The sequence below is a fragment of the Lycorma delicatula genome, chromosome 7 (assembly GCF_047948215.1).
Source record: "Lycorma delicatula isolate Av1 chromosome 7, ASM4794821v1, whole genome shotgun sequence".
Classification (NCBI taxonomy): Eukaryota; Metazoa; Arthropoda; class Insecta; order Hemiptera; family Fulgoridae; genus Lycorma; species Lycorma delicatula.
The window spans coordinates 22,113,210-22,134,694 of NC_134461.1; the positions used below are offsets into that span (position 1 = coordinate 22,113,210).

The 21,485-nt window shown below is 27.8% G+C and overlaps 1 protein-coding gene across 1 annotated transcript; it reads left to right on the forward strand.

Moving 5' to 3' along the window:
* Nucleotides 1-619: 619 nt before the first annotated feature.
* LOC142327522 (trophoblast glycoprotein) lies at nucleotides 620-16,293 on the forward strand. Its single transcript, XM_075370651.1, has 5 exons — nucleotides 620-852; nucleotides 4,717-4,917; nucleotides 7,449-7,663; nucleotides 8,783-8,997; nucleotides 11,020-16,293. Exons 2-5 carry the CDS (start codon nucleotides 4,717-4,719, stop codon nucleotides 11,523-11,525), a joined length of 1,137 nt encoding a protein of 378 aa, XP_075226766.1. The 5' UTR covers nucleotides 620-852; the 3' UTR covers nucleotides 11,526-16,293.
* Nucleotides 16,294-21,485: the final 5,192 nt, after the last annotated feature.

Below are 21,485 nucleotides of genomic sequence, written 5' to 3' on the forward strand. Positions count from 1 at the left end.
TGGAAGGAAAAAAAGCATTGAATGAAAAAAATCTTTAATCACAGCAGCACTACGAAATAAATTAATTAAAAACGTTGTGGTAATAATGCATTTTAATGTGTAAAAATAATAACAATGAAATTATGCGGCGTAGGCTGCTAAATAAATATTCCAGTATGTATTTAAATATAATTTAAACGAGATTGACCAAAATTAGGCTTCTCCAATTAACATGATTACAAACTCTTTAAAAGAGCAATGTTCTTTGTATAAAAGGAATATTTATTTTAAATAAAATGATCAGAAAATCTTTTTCGTCGTTAGATGATTTATAAAAATTGAAATTTAAGGTCCTTTCTCATAGATATAAGAATTATGCTAAGGCGCCAATTCTTGCGTCCAAAAACACTTTTATTTTTGATACATTTCGAATAACTTATTGTTCGAGTAATATCTAAGAGTTCTACAGATCTTAATCCAGTTTACTCTTATCAAAAAAATAAACAAATCCTCCAAAAGTTGCGCCTGATCTCAGACTGAAGAGAATTTGCAAAGTACGCTGAGTAAGTTACTTACGTTGTCGCTAGGAGATGCTAATGATAAGAAGGTGTTGTCGTCTTATAACCGTAAGATTTTTTACGGTGTGAGACGTAATACGGTGACAATGCGCTTGCAAATTAGTTCCTCAGTTTGTAATAGTTATTTTTAGGTTATAGCTTTCGTGTTTTATGTAGCAACAGGTGATATTTTTATTTTATAGCCGTGGGTAGGGCATTTATATGTCTTTTATATCAATCTTTTGATTTCAGTGATTAATTTTATATTTTGATGTTTGCAATTTACCTAATTTCTTATTTATAATAAACGTATAAGGTAAGAAACGTTAAATTACTTTTATGTAATTCATTTTAATGTAACATGTTTTGTTTACTAAAACCTTAATGCAGGTTTTAATGAACTCTTGAAGTATAAACTTCCAAGAGTTTTGCTTCAGTGTAGCTCTAAAATAATCCATATTTGTAACTTATCTATTTAGTAGAAATAAAATAATTGGAATTATTTTCAGAATTATCAGTTACAAAGAACTATTTAACTTCTTTTTTTTATTTCTAGTTAGTGATCTGTTTTTCGCGTATTTCATGTCCATATGCACCCCACTTTAAGTTTGTAGTATTTAATGCCGTTCTCATTTTCATGTTCTGAATAGTAAGTAAAAATTTACGTTAATATTATATTAATATTTTGCTGTAATTTTAAAATCTTAATTATCAGATAGAAAGAGGATTTCCGAACTTTACCCAAGAAAATTGAAGAATTGAGTCTCATCGGATTCTTAATATTTTTGCTTCCTGTGCTATTCCTTTGTTTACAGCTAGTGTCCTAGTTAAATAAATTAAGTACAACCTTGGAAAAAATTCTAGAGCCACTCCAGAACTTGAAAACTAGACATCCTATTCAGAAACTAGTATACTGGTCACCCATAAGAGGGCCTACATATAATATGAAGGGGAAAAGCAGCAGTTAGTTTACTGTAGTTAATGCAGTTAACCAATCTACAAAATAAATTGCATTGAGTTTCCATTTTTAATTTAATAAAAGTTTAAAAGCACAATTGTAAAGGCTGTAATTTTATTTATTTCTGTAATGAAAATCTGTAAATTTTATATATATATATAAAATTTAAGCGATCAATTTAAAAGTTCACTGCTACTTTCTTGTGAATGTTTAATCAGAATTTGTCGTACCATGAATAATTCATTTGAATGAGGGAAATTTAGTGTATTATAGTTGGTATGTGAGAGAAAGACCCTTAGCTAGATTGTTACTGACTCAGTAATTGGTTATATCTATCAGTACATGGTTAGTTGTTTTAACAGTGTTGTGTCAGAAGTAAGCATATTCATTGTCGAACAGTATTTCACCACGCGTCCTTATAATCAATTCATGAACGAATTTACTGAAAAATTCAACAAGGAGGCACCAACAAAAAAAGCTGTTGAGATATTGGTAAAAAAATTACATGATAGGGTTCTGCTTGTGATAAAACATGGAATCAGGAAGAGACCAACTTTAACAGAAGAGGTGATGAATACAATTGTTCACCCCACTTACAATACAGTTGGTGGAGAAAATTGTTCCATCCTCACACAAATATCTTAGGAAATTAAGACAAGAAGTGACTATTTTGTATGCTTTGGCTCATGCAGCGGTCAGAAAAAGTTTAAAGTTTTACCCACCTCGTATTCAGTTTTCCGTGAACTCCATTAAGCTGATTACCGAAAATGAATTTATTATTATCTGTGGTAATATATCAATTTTAGATACACTTTTCTTTACCATTGAGGCTTGGTTTCACCTTAATGGATAAATAAACAGCCAAAACTGTCATGTATGATATGCAAATAATCTACATGTTTTTCTAGAGTCACCTCTTCACGTGCAAAAGTTAGGTGTGTGGTGTGCTGTATCAAGAAAGAGAGTAGTTGGACCAATATTTTTTGATCATACTATAAATTCTGAACCCTACCAAGGGATTGTTATGCAGTTTATTATGCTGTTATAAGAGGAGGACAGGTACTGTTGGTTACAACAGTATAATGCAACCTGTGACAGTTATTTTCTATTTCTTAAAACTCATGATTAAAAATTAACTCTAAAGAGATCCCCATTTAAAATATCAGTTTCTGCAACTCTGATCTCTTAGAGAACCTTCTTTATTGCCATAATAATTTTTATTACTCTGATTGATTTTAGCCCTTCTTCTCCCAGGGTTTTCTGAGTCCAAGTGGGACAGATTTGATAGAATATTAATAATTAAATAGCCTATTTGATGTCAACATCAAGAGAGTTATATTATAAGAGACTAAGACTTTACTATAACCCACCAGGTTGGTCTAGTGGTGAATGCATCTTTCCAGATCAGCTGATTTGGAAGTTGAGAGTTCCAGCATTCAGGTTCTAGTAAAGTTACTTTTATATGGATTTGAATACTGGCTTGTGGATACTACTGGTGTTCTTTGGTGGTTGGGTTTTAACCATTAATTAACCACACATCTCAGGAATGGTCGAACTGAGACTACACGACTACACTTCATTTACGTTCATACATATCATCCGCATTTATCCTCTGAAGTAATACCTGAATGGTAATTCCTGGAAGCTAAACAGGAAAAAGAAAAAAGACTAATATTGCCAGAAAATGAAAATTTTTTAACATAATTGGAAGTGCAACCATATCTCATTGTTTTTATTCTGCTGGAGGTCTTCTATTAAAGAATTATGTCTTCAATTCATTTTTGATGATGGATGCTTATCTGTAACTCAGGCATTCAAATTCATTTAAATTAACTCCCTTTACTGAATTTGAATCAGGATCCTGAAACGGCAAAGAGTAGGTGTCATAACAGCCCAGTGTAATGATGATAACCAGTAGTTTGACCTACATGTACATGTAAAATGATGTGTGATGAACACATTAACTTAGATGTATTAAACTATGAAATTTCAATTCTTGTAAATTACTGTAGAAAAATTACATGAAACATGCTTGTGAACTATATTTTACAGAATTTTAGTCTGTAAACTACTTAAATTTAATAATAATTCAAATAAAAAAGGGAAAGTTAAGTTCAACAGAAAATATTTGTCAGTAGTTCATCTTTCCTATTAGAAAATATCAAATTATGTTATTTAATAATTTTTCCATATCACCTTTTCTATTAAATTGTAAAAACAAAAATCAAAACAAGTTGTTAAAATTATTTAAAAAAAAGTTGTTTTTTAACTGATGTATTAGAAATTTTAGAAATGATTAGTCAGAATTGTGTAAAAAATCATATTATTTTGAAAATAAAAATTACATTGCAGTTGCTGTGATTTCAGAATATTACAGCCATATGGTTAAAATTTCTCTTAGCACTGAATTTTATTAAGAACTGAATAGTTTTAATTTTAACACTAAAATTAAAGTTGAAAATTTTAAACACTATCTTAACAACTGAACAATTATCTAGTGAACAATACCTCATGGTTTCAACAAAATAAAGCAATAATAAAATAATGTTTGAATATAGAATAATATCTTATAAAATCATTTTTGGAAACCATATCATAACCTGGTTGCTAATATGATATGGATTCCTTTTTATGAGGATTTCCAAAAATTAAAGTGTGTTTTGTAATTGTTTTCATAATATTAATAAATTGAATGGTAGGATATACATAGAGATTAAAGCACTTGCCATACATAATTTCCAATGAGTTACAGCAGATTTTCATTTGAAAATCTAAGAATGCCTGCTCATGAATGTTTGCCATCTACAAGATCTTATCTTAAAGAAATGACTTATGTGAAGTACATGATAAAGTTATAGTTTATTCTTTCTATAGTCGTGTTTATGTGAAAATAAGAATATGTTTAAAAATGTCATTATATATTTAAATTACTACTTCCCACATGTCACTGTATATTTTTGTCGTCTATTGTCTATGTTATGTGACTGATCTGTATATTAAGTTAAAAATTGATGTAACAAATTTTTATTGTAGTTTTTTAATTGCTGTCAGTTTTGACATAATAAAAAAAAATATTTTTATTTAAACTGTGTTATATTCTTCTATTTTGTAGATTTTTCCTGCTATTAAAATAAATCTTGCTTAATATTTCTGTTGTTTTTCTTCTATCCTCAATGATAAAAATATACTCTCTTTAAATTATTATAATTTTTGTTTTTGCAGATGCTGTTTATTTTTATTTCATTTGCTTTATTATTATCAAATAAGTGTTCAGCAATAAGTCAGCACTGCATGTCTGATTTTTCTATAAGATGTTACTGTGGTGAAGAAGAATACATTAACAAACAGCAATATGTTGTAAATTGTACTGATACTGGTTTTACTAGTGCTGAAATGTTACAAAGATTGCCGCCACAAACAGAGGTGATTTATTTTATAATTTATTTTTTCTTTTTTCTTTCAGGGTAATAGGGAAGGTATATTTTTATTTTTTATTCAGTGCAGTGATTTTTTTATTTTATTGTGACAACTTCCATATTTCTTTACGTATTAAACTTTTTTCTTTTTGTTGAAGTGTCATCAGTCTGGTTTGATGGTATTCTCCATGTCTTTCTCTTCTGTATTTACCTAAATAATCGCTTTATGTATTAAATATGACAAAGAAGAGAGTCTACCTCTACGCCTTTTCCTTTTTACATTCCTCTATTACCAAGTTAACCAAACCTGGATGTTTCAATTCTGGATGAAATTCTGCTACAAATTTCTCTTGTTTCTTGTTCATCTTGTCCCCTTCATTTTAATTCATACCTAACATTTCTATAACACAACATTTCAAAGGCTTTTATTCATTTCCTCTCTTACCATAAAGTACTTCACTTTTTTTTTTCTAATGTATGTGTTACAATCTGTTCACCTAGTGAACAGTAACTCCCCATGGCCCAATGAAATAAGGATATGTATGACATGTAATTGAGGTTTTATCTTGTTTAGACTCAGACCTACCATTCCTGAGTTTTGTTTAATTGAACCCCCCTACCCACCAAAGTATACTGGTATCCAATGTGTAGTATTCAGATCTGTATGAAAGCAGCAAACGTTTCCTAGGACTTGAACCCTCAGGATCTTCGACTTTGAAAATCAGCATTAAACCATTTATTTTGCAGTGATGAATTTATCACTAAACAAGCCCGATGGGTTGATCTATATTACACTTCACATGAATATTTTTGAGAATTTTTCTGATTCTTAGATATATATGATCACGTTTATCTATATGAAAGCTCTCCTTGCTTGTTCCATTTTGTATTTTATATTAAATTACTTATTTATATCTAAATCATTATTTTTTTTTTTTTTATATTATATTATCATTTGTAATTTTACAACATAAATTTTATAACTAGCAAAATATTAATTTGGAAAATTATGTGCAAGGGCTCTTCAGAAAGTTCTCAGCCTGATAAAGAGATGGTACAAGTATGACCAAATTACTGTCATAATTTTCAAGTGTGATCAGACGGTGTGATTTTATCAAGTATGAGATGACATGCTACAAAGTTTCAGATGTGTATGTTTATTTGGTTGTTTGTAGCGATCAGTTACAGCAAACAAATTTTTACATTTTCTAAAAAATGGATAAAATTTAAATTTGAGCTATTTAAAGTTCTTTGTTTTAAAAGGTTTGACTCCCAGCAATTACTTCCTCTTCCTAAATCTGATAAAATTGGTAGCTGGATGAAGATTAACTTTAAATGATAAGATCAAAGCTTAGACAATTAATTATTTTGTAGTATTGGACAAATAGCATTATACTGAAGGTATTAAAAAGTTGGAAAGTTATTAATCCAAATGTATAGAGTTGGTAATACATCAAAAAATGAAAAAAATGCTGAAAGAATAATGTCAACCGAGAATCATAATAGTGACGAGTAGTTACTCTAATCTCAAATGTTCTATCAGTTTTTATATTGCTCATATATTCAAGTTGAAAAACAGAGTTAGAGAGAGATTTCATTCATACTTGTCTTACTTTGTTCTTAATCTAGTTATCTTTGTTCTTAGTTTTTTTTAGTCAGTTTTCTTCATCTAATATTCTTGAACTGATTTTATATTCATGCATAGATTGTAAATAATTTCTTTCCTTATGTTTAAATTCTTTTTTTTTAACTGTTATCTTATTCTATTTTACTCTATTCACATCAAATACTTTCTCGTCTATAAATACCATGTTGATTTACCATGTTATTTCTAAGCTTTTTCTAAATTAATGTGAGGGCTAAAAAGGCTTTCCTTATAACCATGGTCTTTCTGAAAGTAAACTGGTCTTTATAATATAGACTTCTGTCACATATTCTATACACCTGTAAACAAAACTAGTTAAAATCTTCAATGAATAATACGTTAAACCTATGTTGTGATAGTTGTTTATATTTATCTGTTCCTGTTTTCTTTGGTACGGCAACAATTACATTCTTTTTAAAATCTGATGAAATTTTTCTAGGCTCGTAGATTTTGCATACTCATTCTTATTTCTCTCAGACAGTATAGTAATTCAGATGGTACATCATCAATTCTTACTACTTTTAAAGTTTAAAATAAAACCCTTTCAAATTTAAATCATAGCATAGTGTCCTTTAAAGTCATTATTTATGTTTTCCTCTAGTATTTTACCAGATAATTTTTCTCCTCTTTACAATCCTATGTTTTCTTCTGATCTATGTTTTCCATTCATACTTCTGGTACTAATATTATACTATTATATTTTAAAGACAATATTTATTACCAGAAACTTTATATTTTTTTCTTATTTTTAAGTCAAAATTTTAGATGTTGTAATTTTGTAAAATGAACTAATTAAACCTATATGGAATATAATGATAGAGAATTTATTCAGTGTATGATTTTATTTAATTTGCTGGTAGGTAGTAATCTTCAAATTAATCTTTTTTTTGCAGGTGCTGATATTTACTGGCAATAACATTTCAGAATTACCTTTAAATATTTTAGGTACACAAAACAATAGTAATTTAAGAATAATTGATATGTCTAATAATCATATTAGAACTATAAGAGGCAAGACGTTTCACCATGTTTTAAATGTTGAAAGGCTTATATTAAATCATAATGAAATATCAATTTCATCTGACGATCCAACTCATCATCATCCCAGGTAAAATATATTGTTGCTATTGTACTTTGTATTCTATATCTGTGATTCAACGGGATGAAATGTGGTTTGAACTTTTATAAATTTTAGGTTCAATGTTACTGATTTTTAAATTGATACAAATAAATGAAATTGAATCTCACCAACAATTCATCCATGTTCTCTTTTCTACCAACTTCAGTCATTCGACCATCCTCAGGAAAAGTTATTCTTCAATTTCAGATTATTATAATTAAATTATGTAGAATGTAAATTTATAAAATGGTAAGATCACAACTGGTTGTCATAATGTAAAGTTAGTCATGTCTGTTATGTAAGAAGGTTGCAGTTGTTATGAATATTAGTGGTTGGAGGGAGACAGTTTAGGTATCTTGATAATTATTAATTATTTGTTTGAATAAAATATATAATTGTCGTTTGAATAATTGAATCGTCCTCAAATCTGTTTTGTTCATTGAATAATTTATTGTTGTAATAGTATATATTGAATTTTTCTATTAGAGCCAAAGAGCATATTAACAACCATAATCGTAGAGTTATGAAAGTTTTATAAAAGTTGTAAATATCTAATATTTTAATAAAATTATCAAGATTGTAGTTGGATTTATTTTGTATTATGTGCCTAGCATAATTTGATTATCCATGTAGTGTTTCTTTATGTTGTTAATATGCTCTTTGGCTCTAATAGAAAAAGAATGGTTCAATCAGTATGATTGGTTTTTTTTTTTTTTAATTTATTTTGGTAGTTAGGTGCTTTTTCTGTATTTTGGATGTAATGAAGTGTAAGAAGCCAGATTTAGTAGATATAGATATTTCATGGTAAATTGTAAGCAGAGTGTATTTTGTTTAGTGAGAGAATGTGTGGCATTTCTTATGTTGTTTTTGTGTAAGAGTATAATTTCATTGTGCTTTTATATGTACATATAAATAAAGTTTAGCTAAAAGTACAGTATATGTAGTTTATTGTTTACCTTTAAATTAAAAGATTTTTTTTTTCTAAAATGCATTAGTGTTTTAAAACATTGATTAGTTTAATCAGTTCAGATACTATTCTTAAATATGATAATTTATTCCCCTCCCTGATGTATAATTACTTGATCGTACACTTATTAATTTTTTCAGGATATTCTCAAATTTTGAAAATTTGGTCGAGTTACATCTAACTGATGCATTTGCTGATAATTCACCACAAGGATTAGCTGCTGATTTACACGATATATTTGTTAGTAGCGATCTTAGTCAGTTACGTAAATTACATTTGGAACAAAATGAAATATCTCAGTTCAAAGATCCTAATGTATTTTGTGATTTACCTAATTTACAAGATTTACATTTAGGTGAGTAACATATCTTAAGAAAAACCCTGTATTTTATTAGCATTATCTTTAACATTATTCCTATTAATAAATATGAGGTTAAGATAAAAGTACTAAGCATTTTTATTGTCTTTTGGATCTAAACTATATAATTGTATGTATTAAATGACTAAACATTGTAAAGTCCCTATTTACTTTTGTTTGAAACTCATGTAAACTAACTACTTGGTTATTAATAGACTGTGTCCTTAAGTTTTGAAAAAATGCATGGTACAGCTTCTTAATTATACATACTAACAGTTTAGTAACATATCTTTCCACTTTGGTAAAGAATTAATTTTAATTTTTCTTTCTAGATATGTAGCAAAAATTTAGGCTATCCAAAATATGGATAGAAAAATTTATTACGACTACTACTTCTTTTTATCTTTTATTTTTTTTGTAGATTGTGGGAAGCCTGTTTTAAAAAAGAGTAGGTGATATCTGAACAAATAATGTATGTAATTCACTCTATTCAGTATTGGTTAAGCAGAGATTAATGAAACATGGAACCTGTCAATTGTCAACTCTGCCAGTTGAGAAATTCATGGCCTGATAATTTTTTTTGCTTACATAAGTTGCTACCAAGTCCGTTAACAATTAATCATCTTTGTTGTGGTAATGTTATTACCGTAGTCAGGTGAATGAGTAGATGCACATTTCTCTTAACAAGTAAAAAAAATTGTGGTTTGCACATATTAAACTGAAAAACTGTTTCGTTGCCATTGCAGCCAGTCACTGGCTTAGCAACCATGAATATAATATGTGCTTGTATTTTTATTGCCATTCAAAATTGCTAATGGGCTGAGCAGAGAATCTGCGTTAAATTTGTTACAAACTTGGTGACATGAAAGTGGAGACAATAAAAAAGATTCTAACAGTTTTTAACGATCTTGCTATGGATGTTACACAATTAAAGAGTGGTATCACAATTTCCAAGATGGCTGACAAATGCTCTGGCAGATCTTCCATTGACAAAAGTTTTGAAAAAATAGATTAAGTTTAACAGATGTCTGTGAATGATGGTCAGATAATAATTACAGAACTTGAAGATGAAGTAGGAATTTTATTTGGTTCAATGCAGTTAATTTTAATGGAAGATCTCAGGATGCGGTTCATAGCAGCAAAATTTGTTCCAAACCTCTCACTCATGAACAAAAGGAAAACAAGTTGCACACATGCTGGAATGTGCTAATAATGATCATGATTTTATGAAAAAAAATAACCAGAAATAAAACATGGGTCTATAGCTGTGACCTTAAGACAAAGGCACAGTCATCCTGTTGGAAAAGTAAGTTCTCCGTGGCAAATGAAAGTCAGCCAATGATGAAGTAATGTGAAGTTCATGCAGACAGTCTTTTTTGATTATCAAGGCATGGTCCATCATGAGTATCCTCATCAAGGACAATCAAAGATTACAAAATAACAGTTCTTTGTCAGCTAAGAGATGCTGTTCCGTGCTGTTCTGTTGCAATGGCAACTGCCATTGGGTAAATGGCAGTTGGAAAATTCATCACATCAATGCTCCAGCCCTCACATCGCAACTTATCTAGAGATTCTTGGTAAAACACAGGATCAAACAACAAGCAGGTTCCTTACGCATTAACCGAAGTCCCTGTGATTTTTGGCTCTTTCCTAAGCTTAAAGTTCTGCTCAGAGGAAAGAGATTTCAGGACAGAGAAGAAATCAAAAGAAGTGCAACAAGAGGATTTAATGGTGTTCATTTAATATGACTTTGAAAACTGTTTTCAACAATTGAAACATCACTGGGATAAGTGTATTACTTCAAAAGAGGACAAGTCATTGTAGTAAATAGGTTAAGTATTTTTTTTTTTTTTTTAATGAGCCAAGGTCAGATAATTTTTTACCATACCTTGTATTTAGTAAAAAATAAAATTATGTCATAAATAAATTTTTTCTTTTCGTACAGTTATTTAAATTTTTTAAATATTATTTAATTTGAATAAATTTTATTTTTTAAATTTTGTAATGAAATATTTTCAGGTCAAAATGCATTGCAAGGTGTTCATTTCGAATTGAGCTGTTTAAAACATCTTAGATTTTTAGATTTGGAAAGAAATCTGATATTTTCTTTGGATGAAGAAGGATTATCTCAGCTTGATTTATTTCCATTGCGTAATCAGAATTTAACTATCGATTTATCAGATAATCCATTGACATGTAACTGTGACGAGTTATATTCTTGGTTAAAAAAAACAAAAGTAAATGTAAGAAATAAAAATAAATTACATTGTCGTCGTACTTTACAAGATATTAGTCCACATTGTGAATCTATATTATATTTAAGCCCGATTGTTTTTGATCCTATTCATAAAAACTTAACATTAATTACAGTTTTATTCCTAGCTCTTTGTTGTTCAATTTTGTTAAATATATATAGTAATAGGGTATTTTTAAGGAATACGTTTACTCCAGCTCTTCATGCTGTTACTAAAAAAGTTCATTATACAACTATCGGTAAACCTGAAGATCCAGAAATGGAGGTCTAATAAGATGATTTTAATAGATGCAAACTACATTTGTTTCCTTCTCATTTTAAATATAAAGATTTCTTTCAGTTATGTCAGGTCATTTTATAAATATTATATTAATTGTAGACTTTGGTTAATGTTCAAAAGAAAAATGGAAAATGTCTTTAGAAAAATTTTATTCAGAATGTCTTCATCAAATTTATATATAAAAATGTTTCAACAACTGCTATTCTTATATTTGTTTCTTGTAAACTAAAACTCTTTTATTAGTAGGTACATTAACTGAATATATGCTAAAGAAGTATTTATGCTAAAAATGTTTATGTATTTTGTGCACTTTTTACATCAGTTAAGAAGACAGTAATACTATATGTTTTTACAGAAAAGTTTTTTATTCAACTCTTGCTATGTAGATACTCTGTATAACAACATATTCAAATGTGCTCTTTGTTTATATTTAAAAATTATGCATATCTCAAAATTTCCAAATGCAAACAACAAAATTTATTTTTGTGAAAAGGGTGTGTTATCTACATAAGAGAGTTATAATGAACAGTTATACATCAGTCGTTATAACGACTGATGTATTTATTAATGTAAACAGACTAAATTACTGATACATAATTATTTGCTTGTGCTTAATCTCTGTTACAAAGAAACTGATGTGGCACCTATGTTCTGAATAAAATTAAGAATTAAAATATCTGTAATTGTTTTATATTGTTTTCTCTAGTTATATATTATTTCACTTTAACATACAGTATTAAACGTTTTTAAAAATGTATTAAAAATAATTATTTATCTGCCAGATATAATGGTTTACACATATACACAAACACACACATATTTGGTACTTTGTTCAAAATTTGGTTTGAAATTTTGTTCTTAATGTTTGTTTTTTTTTAAATGTATTTTCAAGATTTTTTGTTATATTGTTAAAAATGTATTTTTTACATAAAAAGAACTAATTGGTAGAAGTACTAGGTTACTGGAAATTATATTTTGCATATGTCATATACTAATGCAACAGTGGTATATTTATCTGCTTGTATTAAACCTGCATAACATACTCGTGGACAATATTCTTTCCTTTTAATTATTAAACAACAGACTGGTTTCCATTTTTTTCCCCAGTATTTAGTACATTTTTTATTAACTGATTTAAAATTTTAATGGAATTTGGAGTTGATGTGTATATTTCCATCTTGGAATCTGTGTTATAATATTATATCTTCATATTGCCTTAGAAATATAGATTTCTACAAAAGCAGCATATTATTATATTATTTGTGTTAATGTATCCAATTAGTTGTTAAAGAGTATTTTTAATTTAAATAATGTATTATTTTAGATGACTAACTTTTTTAATTTTGATAATTACTGATTGTTTTGTTATTCTCAATGTATTAAACTATAAAAAAAGTGATAGATCAACAAATCTCAGTATTGATTTAATGAAAAAGGTTTGCGCTGTTACTTTTTTTCATTTTTCTCTATTAATTTAAAAAAAATTGTAGTTGTGATAAAATTCCCAGTGATTATTCTAATATATATTTAAAATATTTCTACTTTCTCAGTTTTTTTTTGTGGTGTATAACAAAAGGGAAGTATTCTATTGTCAAATAGATTTGTCATCTTCCTCCATATTTTTTTCTTTTAATTTATTTTTATAGTTTTTGTTTTAATTGTCATTTTATTGTGCATAATTCCATTTTAATCATTGTAGTATTAGAACAATGTAATATTTTATAAAAACATTAAGTGTTCCTTTAATAACAATTAAATTCATTTATTATATAGTTTATTGATCTACTTTTTGATATACAAGTCTGGTCTCGTCCAATAAGCACCTTCAGTTGTTCAAAGACCTATACTCTTGAGTTCCTAAACTATAATTTTGCTAATGTCCATTGCATTAAATTGCATTTGTTCATTCTGAAAATCCGGTCTAATTTGTGACTTCTCTTGAATTCCTTCACAAGAAGACCTTTTACAGAAACGAGATATTCTCAACCACCTTTTTTTAGTAGGGTCAGGAGGGACCCTACTCTTGTCGGGGTTATCATAGCCTGATGTGACTCTGCTTTATCAGTACTTAATTTTCATGTGTCTCCATAAGGAATTGTTTTTTCTGGCATTTTCTAATTGTTTCTAATATAAATAACCCCCCTCCAAAGACAATAACTGGCCTTTGTACACTTCTTCCCAGCCCCGATGGTAGATTCTATTGATCTGAATCTATTAATCTTTATTTTTTCAATCTAATAAATTTCTTGAAGAACGTGGAAGATCCTCTTGCGATACTCTTCAAGTACTTTATCACAGCCAATTTGATATCTTGTGTAAAGTTAAAACATTTTTTATTTATCAGTTTCTATATTTGCAATTTTGGAAACTTAACATCAGTCTGGTAATAAGGTTTTTGTATAACTGTGATCATCTCTTATACTTTTTCTCGTTTATTCTTTAGGTTTACATTTACATCAATGTTTGAGATTTGCACAAATCTAGCGTTTTCATAAAGCTTTTCTTTGACAGAATTACTGCTCTTTTTGTGCTGGTCACAGGAATAGTTGTTCAAATAGAAATGATATTTTACAATATTTATCAAAAGAGTAGTGACAAAGTCATTCTGTCAAATACTTTACAACACTGACCATGGATTGTTTCTGAGTTAGTGTGTTGTATTAGTCTAATAAATGTAGAGCAATTATTAATATGATTGAGCTGTGTTCTGATCATCATAGAAATTGCAAAATTCAACAATACTACAAGATTTATAGAAGCTTCTACTTGGCCGATGTAACACTGTTTATGGTCAATGATTCAGTAGTTTGTGTTCTGTTATCGATGTTCTTTGATCCATTTTTATTGGTTGTTTAAATTTTTGCTGACTACTGATCAGACTTTATTTTGAGTTTTGTAATATAATCTGTTGTCATAATTGTTTTATAGTAAATTTTATTTATATACCTAGGTTTTTTATATTTAATTTTAGAGTCATGATCAAAATATTTGGTGCTTTTATTTTTGCAACTTAGCTTCTTATTAATCCCAGTCTTCTTTTAATAATTTACTTAAATGTCAAACATGAATTCTGTGCATTTACATTATTTTCATTTTGTGTTAGTTTTTTTTTAATCTGCATAGTTAGATAGATTTTAATTTTCACAAACTTTGGCCTATCTTGTTTTCTAGTTATTAACTTTTTATTATATTCATTTAAAATGGTATTATTTTATATTGATTTTAATATTTATCATTTATTTTAATTATTTTAACTGAAGTAATGTAATGAATTAAGGAGCTTATTCAGTTCCGTCCATTTTTAAGTTAGTTTTGTGTATATATATATAGTTGTGATTGTAATCTTTTTTTAACGGTGTGCAAGTGCCTTGTTCAACGCAACATTATTTTGTAATATAATAATATAAAAAACAGTATGAAAAATAACATGTTAATGAATTATAAACTTTATTTATTTTATTTTTTTCATGTTGCACACGTTAGATAAAATTTATATATTAAATTTGTTAGTGAGATTTATTGTTTTAATTTTTTATATATATGTTGAGATAAAATTTTATTTATAGTAAATTTAAAAGTTTTTACCTTTAATTTCTATTAAATTAATAACATTATATTAGGTTTAAGTAAATAGTATTTTAAGCATTAACACTTCAATGCGCTTTATATAACTGCCTTTTTTTTGTTAACACAATTAAAAATTTTATTTAACATCGAAATAACTTATACTTTAGTCAAGTTCTTTTTATTTGTTTTAATAAGATAATAGTGATAATTTGTAGTGTACTGTTATAAATATCTAGTGATTAGTTTTTATTATTAACATTCCAGACTTAATTATTTAGTTAGGTTATTTTATATGTTTTAAGTACTTAATTATCTATTTTTTTTTTTTTTTTATTAATAAATACCAGATTATTAATTCTTTGTGACTAATTGAAAATGCACAGTGTTTTATGCATTGTATTGAATTAGACTGCTGTATAAAGATCAGATGTAATTATTTCATTCAGCTAGGTTAATATTTTATTATTCTCTATAAAATTATATTTCTATATTATTATTTTCAGTATTACCATATGTATGTGTCATTTTTGTTCACCTTATGTATCATTTTTTGTTCTGTAAGTCATGTTCAAATTTTTTTCTCTGAAAGTCAGAGAATTAAAAGGAGATTATAGATTTACTCCAAAAAAAGTTAATTATGAACTCTTAAATAAATTATTTTGTTATTATTTGGAGTAGTAGTATATGCATTTTTTTATCATCTGATCTCTGTGCTATGCAGATTTATCAATATTTTTCCACTATGTGATTTATTTTACATTCCATTTTTTGTATCGTCTAAGGAAAAAATGTATTTTTTTTATATTAATAATTATTTATAAATTTAATTTCTTATTTGTGAACAATTTTTATGTAATTAATTTTTTGTGTATTTTTTAATACTTTTTTTATATCACAATAAATTAATAAATAAACTTTATTAATCATATTTTGGTGTAGAAATTTATTTAATAAGAAGTTACCAAAAAAAAGAAAAAATGCACACCCATTTGTAACCTGAAATTAAAAATTTATAACATTTAATATTGTTAGAAAAATTATTTTGATAATTTTAATATAGCTTTGTAGAATTAAGAATATATTTTTAACCATGCTTGCGTGTTCTTTTTTCGCTGTTATGTTAAATATTCCACTGGTTTTTATAAAAAAAATATTCATAATTTTTGAGTAATATGTAATGTAACCTCAAATTTTTCTCTTTGCCAATAAAAATCAAATTGACGATGGTTTGTTTTCTACATTTTAGAACTGTTATTTTTTTAAACACTTGAAAGACACTAAAGATGAAAATAGGTGGTAATTTATTTTTATTGAATGTAGTTGTGAGCAGAAAGTTACAAAACTCATACAGAAAAAAAACATATAGACCACTGAATATATGAAAAATTTATTTATTTTTAAAACCTTATTGAATAATCGTTAAATAATTTCATAACTTAGTGATTTTGTTATAATAAATGTTCAAAAATGCTCTCCATTTACTGCTATACAGGTATTAACTAAAAAACTAAAAAAGGATAATCTAGCCAAAGAAGAAATAATTATTGTCTGTGACAAACAGTCTGACCATTTTACTCTAAGAATTGAAGACATATCTGTGAACGTTATAGAATCTTTGAAGAAAAACCTTTTAGTCTTTTAATGTGTGTTATGAGGAATATCCGACCTAACTACTAGCCTTTCAGTCAGATCCACTGCAGGTGATGATCAGGTTTAACCAGAAGTTACTGTATTTTAATATACCAGTCTCATTTACAGGTTCAGTATTCAAACTATTAACCTCATTGGTTAATAGTTGGATTATCTAATTAAAGATTTCAAATTTTTTAATTTGTACTCAACATTAATGTAGTCTTCCTAATAAGTACAGCTATAAAGTGAAGAGAACTAAATGCAATTGCAGGAAATGTTTTTTTCTACTTTCCAATATGCAGGAGTTAGTAGATGGTTTAAACATCTTGTAAGAAAGTTATTTTATATTTTTGTAGACCTTTAAATTAATTAAACATTTCAATTTTCAGAGTCTAATGAACAAGTTTAATGTTTATTAGACTGTATAATAGTTTATTTAATAATTGTTTTAGTATGTTATATTACAATAAATACTTATCAATAATATTTATTATCAGTTAGTTTTATAATGTAATATTATATTAATAACATGGTCTACAAGTTTTGTTACACAGATAATTTATTTATACGTATTTTTTGACACTGACTCCAGATATGATCTCATAATTTGCCCTAAGGGCTTCATTTTTTTATAATTGTCATTCATAAATAATTGAAGTAGTTAAAATGGTTTATTTTCTTTATTAAACACTTTAATACTTGTTAACGCTGATTTGTTGCAAATCAGTGTTTATATTAACAATTAAATATGAATGTCAGAAGATATTTATAAATGAACCGTATTTATAGATGGCTCAGAGTGGAGTAATTTGAAAGAGTGATCAGTATGACTAATATGGTATTACATCGTAGAACATTAATACCAAATGTTTACTGCGATGACCTTGAAAGTAGAACTAAAATATGTTTTTCCATGTTAAGCAGCACGAACATCAGCAACTTTTCTCCTTACAAGATACTGTACTGTACTACATTGATACAAATTCTTTATTGGATTTAATAGGGCAGCACAATCCTACAGAATGAAAATTGTTTATAGTTCCTCTAAAATGAGTTTGAAAGATGTTCTTTCTACTTTATAATGGAAATGAGAACTATCAATTCCTTTTGCCTATATAGCACAAATGAAGATGTATGACAATGATACAGAATGAAAAGTATTCTTGGTATTTACGTGGAGATCTAAAGGTGATTTTTATTACTACTGAGGTTGGTTATACAAGATGTGTTTCTTACGTGAGTGGTACAGTTGACAGGAAAACTTATACATTATAAAAGACTGGCTAAACAGTGAAGTTCTCATAGCTGTGCAGAAAAATGTTGTATCATGAATCCGAAGTACGTACTTGGTTTGATGAAAAATATTTCAAACCAATGGATAGTTACAGCCAAGATTTCTTATACCTTAAGAGAAAGTTTTCCAGGATCAATGAAGCAAAAATTAAAGAAGGAATATTTGTTGGACCACAGATACATAAGCTAATGAAGGATTCAGACTTTGAGGGAAGTTTGAATGAATTTGAGAAAGCATCACAGATGTCATTTCAAAATATTGATAAATCATTTCTGGGCAAAAAGAAGGCTGAGAACTATGTAGAATAGTGAATGAACATCTTGAAAAACTGGGATGCAGTATGTCTCTAAAAAAATACATGTTACAGAACTTTTTTCCACTTACCCTAGGCAATGTAAATAATGAGTAAGGTGAATGCTTTTACCAGGATAAATAAATGATGGAAACACAGTACCAGAAAAATGGAGCCTGAATATGCTAACCAATTAGTGCTGGAGACCGAAAAGTGACATTCCAAAGGTTGAATACTAGAGAAAATGAAAGAAACTCCGGATATTAGATATCATACTGTTGGATGTATAATTCCTTTAAAAAGAAAACCAGGTTTTCTATAAATCTATGCAGTTAAAAATCCTACATTCAATTTTGGTTTGTCGATTTGAAATCTGCGTAAAAAATACTCTGACATACTGTACTGAAAGCATATTAAACAAAAGTTTTTTTATAGAGTAATGCAATAAAAGAAAATTTCTAAATTAGAATATAACCTGAAACTGAAATTTAATTTTAACAATCATAGATTTGTCAATAGAAGGCACTAACAAATGAAAATTGTTCTTTTTTTGTTATTTACAATTAAATAAATTTGAGCCAAATCTTAAAATCACTTTTCTTTTAAGATTACATATAAAATCACTAGGTTTTCTTAATGGTTTGTGTTTGTAGTGTTTTAAAATATAATTTTTTGACTTTAGATAAAAAACTGGGTAAATCTTTTGTGCGCTGTAATTCAAAATGTTACTTGTTTTAAATGAACTTTTTTCATTATATTGATGGAGGAATATGCCTACAAGTATTACTGAAACTAACTAAAACATTCATGTAATATTATTATATTAAATTTTATTTATTTTTTTTTTTTTGTTTGTATTCCTTGAATAAAGTGTGATGGAAAAATCAGTGAATGGTAAAAAATAAAATAAAAACTATGCAGAAAAACTGATATTGAATTGCTAAACTTCCACCAAATAAACAATGTTTTTACAGTCTGTTGCCTTTATCTCAAAGTGATGCGTTCGGACACCATCTTGATTACCAGTTTGTATTTTTTGTTTAATTTTATATTAAAATCATAGTACTCTTTTCTGTTGATGCAAGTTGCCTTAGTTGCTACTTTTAAATTAACAAGTTATAGTGTTCTAACTTTTATTCAGAATAAATAAACTAAGTGAGCATAGAGAAAATTGATGACAGTCAGTCATAGTATATGACTTATTCATGACTAAGGACAACCCTACAGGTCATTTTCATTTCCTTCTGATATCTGCTTTTTGAATAAGGTCATGTGACTATCTATGGCTTTACATTATATAGTGTCAACCTAAGGCATTTTTCTGATGTAAAAATCACTACTAGTAAAACCTTTTAATTGACAGCCGACTTGAAAATTGCTTGAACCGCCTGTCAAGGATCAGAGGACAACCCATCATGAGAACTATTAAATTCTACATTAAAAAAAAAATAGAAAACAGTAGTGACTGTTAATTTGGGTAAGATATATTTTTATTATATTACTATTCATCTTAATTAAAAAGCAACTTTATGTTGAAGAGGGTTATACAAAATGACACTGTAAAAGTTTACAGGGTGTAAAGGATAATACCTGTAATGAAATTACATTAATTAAGAAAAAATAATATTAAAAAAGTTCCTAAATCTTATACAGTAAGTAGATGCTGTATTTCTGATATCATGTGTATCTGTTGTTAATGACAGAATCTATATGTTTGATATACCTAGTATTACAAATTTATTTACTGCTGAACTGTACACAATCAATAAGGCTTTGAATAACATTAACTCAAAATACTGTCATATCCTTATTTATTGGAACTTGTGTAGTGCACTCCAAGTTTTAGAAGATTTGTATTCTAGACAACCTACTGTCATTGAAATGTATAATGCAATCACTGGGTTGAACCATCGCAATGCACAAATGAGTTTCTGCTAGATCCTTAGCCATGTGGGAATTTCAGGTAATTAACCTGCGAATAACACTGCTAAAGATACAAGTAATGAAAATCCTTTTTTTGTACTAGCATTTGGAGAAACATTTTTGAGTTAAATTCTTATTTTTACTTGAATACCACATACAGTTAATGTCTGCTGCATGAATGAGAAGAGTGACAGCAGGAATAATTTAACATTTATTAAATCACTTATACACCAGTTTGATAAAAAGGTTTTTCACTAAATGTAGGATGACGGTTACATTTGGCTTCTAGTCTTGATTCAATTTTTTTTTTTTTTTTTACAATAATTTGAGTTTTTGTCGTGCCACTTTTCTCTAGTGTTGTCAGTGGTAGGCATTGTGGGTAGGAGGATATAAGCTGGGAAAATAATACTTTCTTTATTGATTATTTACGTGGTTATTCCAACTATATTCTGTATGCATATTACAATAACTTGCAAATAAATTATTTGCAATCTATGAATTAGCTCATTAGATATACTGCCTGGTTATTTAACATTTGATCTTTCAAATATTGGTTATGTACTAGATTACCTCTCTTTTTTCCTGTTTAGCCTCCGGTAACTACCATTTAGATAATACTTCAGAGGATGAATGAGGATGATATGTATGAGTGTAAACTTGTACATTCTCAGTTCGACTATTCCTGGGATGTGTGGTTAATTGAAACCCAACCACCAAAGAACACCGGTATCCATGATCTAGTATTCAAATCCGTGTAAAAATAACTGGCTTTACTAGGACTTGAACGCTGGAACTCTCGGCTTCCAAATCAGCTGATTTGGGAAGACGCGTTCACCACTAGACCAACCCGATGGGTGATGTACTAGATTACCTAACATCAGTTATTGTCATTTGTTGTTTTAAAAAATGTTTGCCGGTTACTTTAATTTGCATTTAAAAAAAAAGATTTTTCTAATGTGTACATAGTTCAACTAATTAACAATAAGCATCACCCCCATGGTCAATTGAGTTGAGGACGATAAGTATATGTGAATGAGGTGTAGACTCAGGCCGACAATTCATGATGGTACTCTTTTAATTACTAGCTTATCAGTTAATTACCATGTATAGTTAGAAATAACTTATTGAATCTTTACTAGTATTCATTACTTTATAACTATTGTAAAATGTCATAAATAAAGCTTCAATTATAATTACTTCATAACTTACTTTACCAGCATATTTGTTTAACTAAACTAATAGA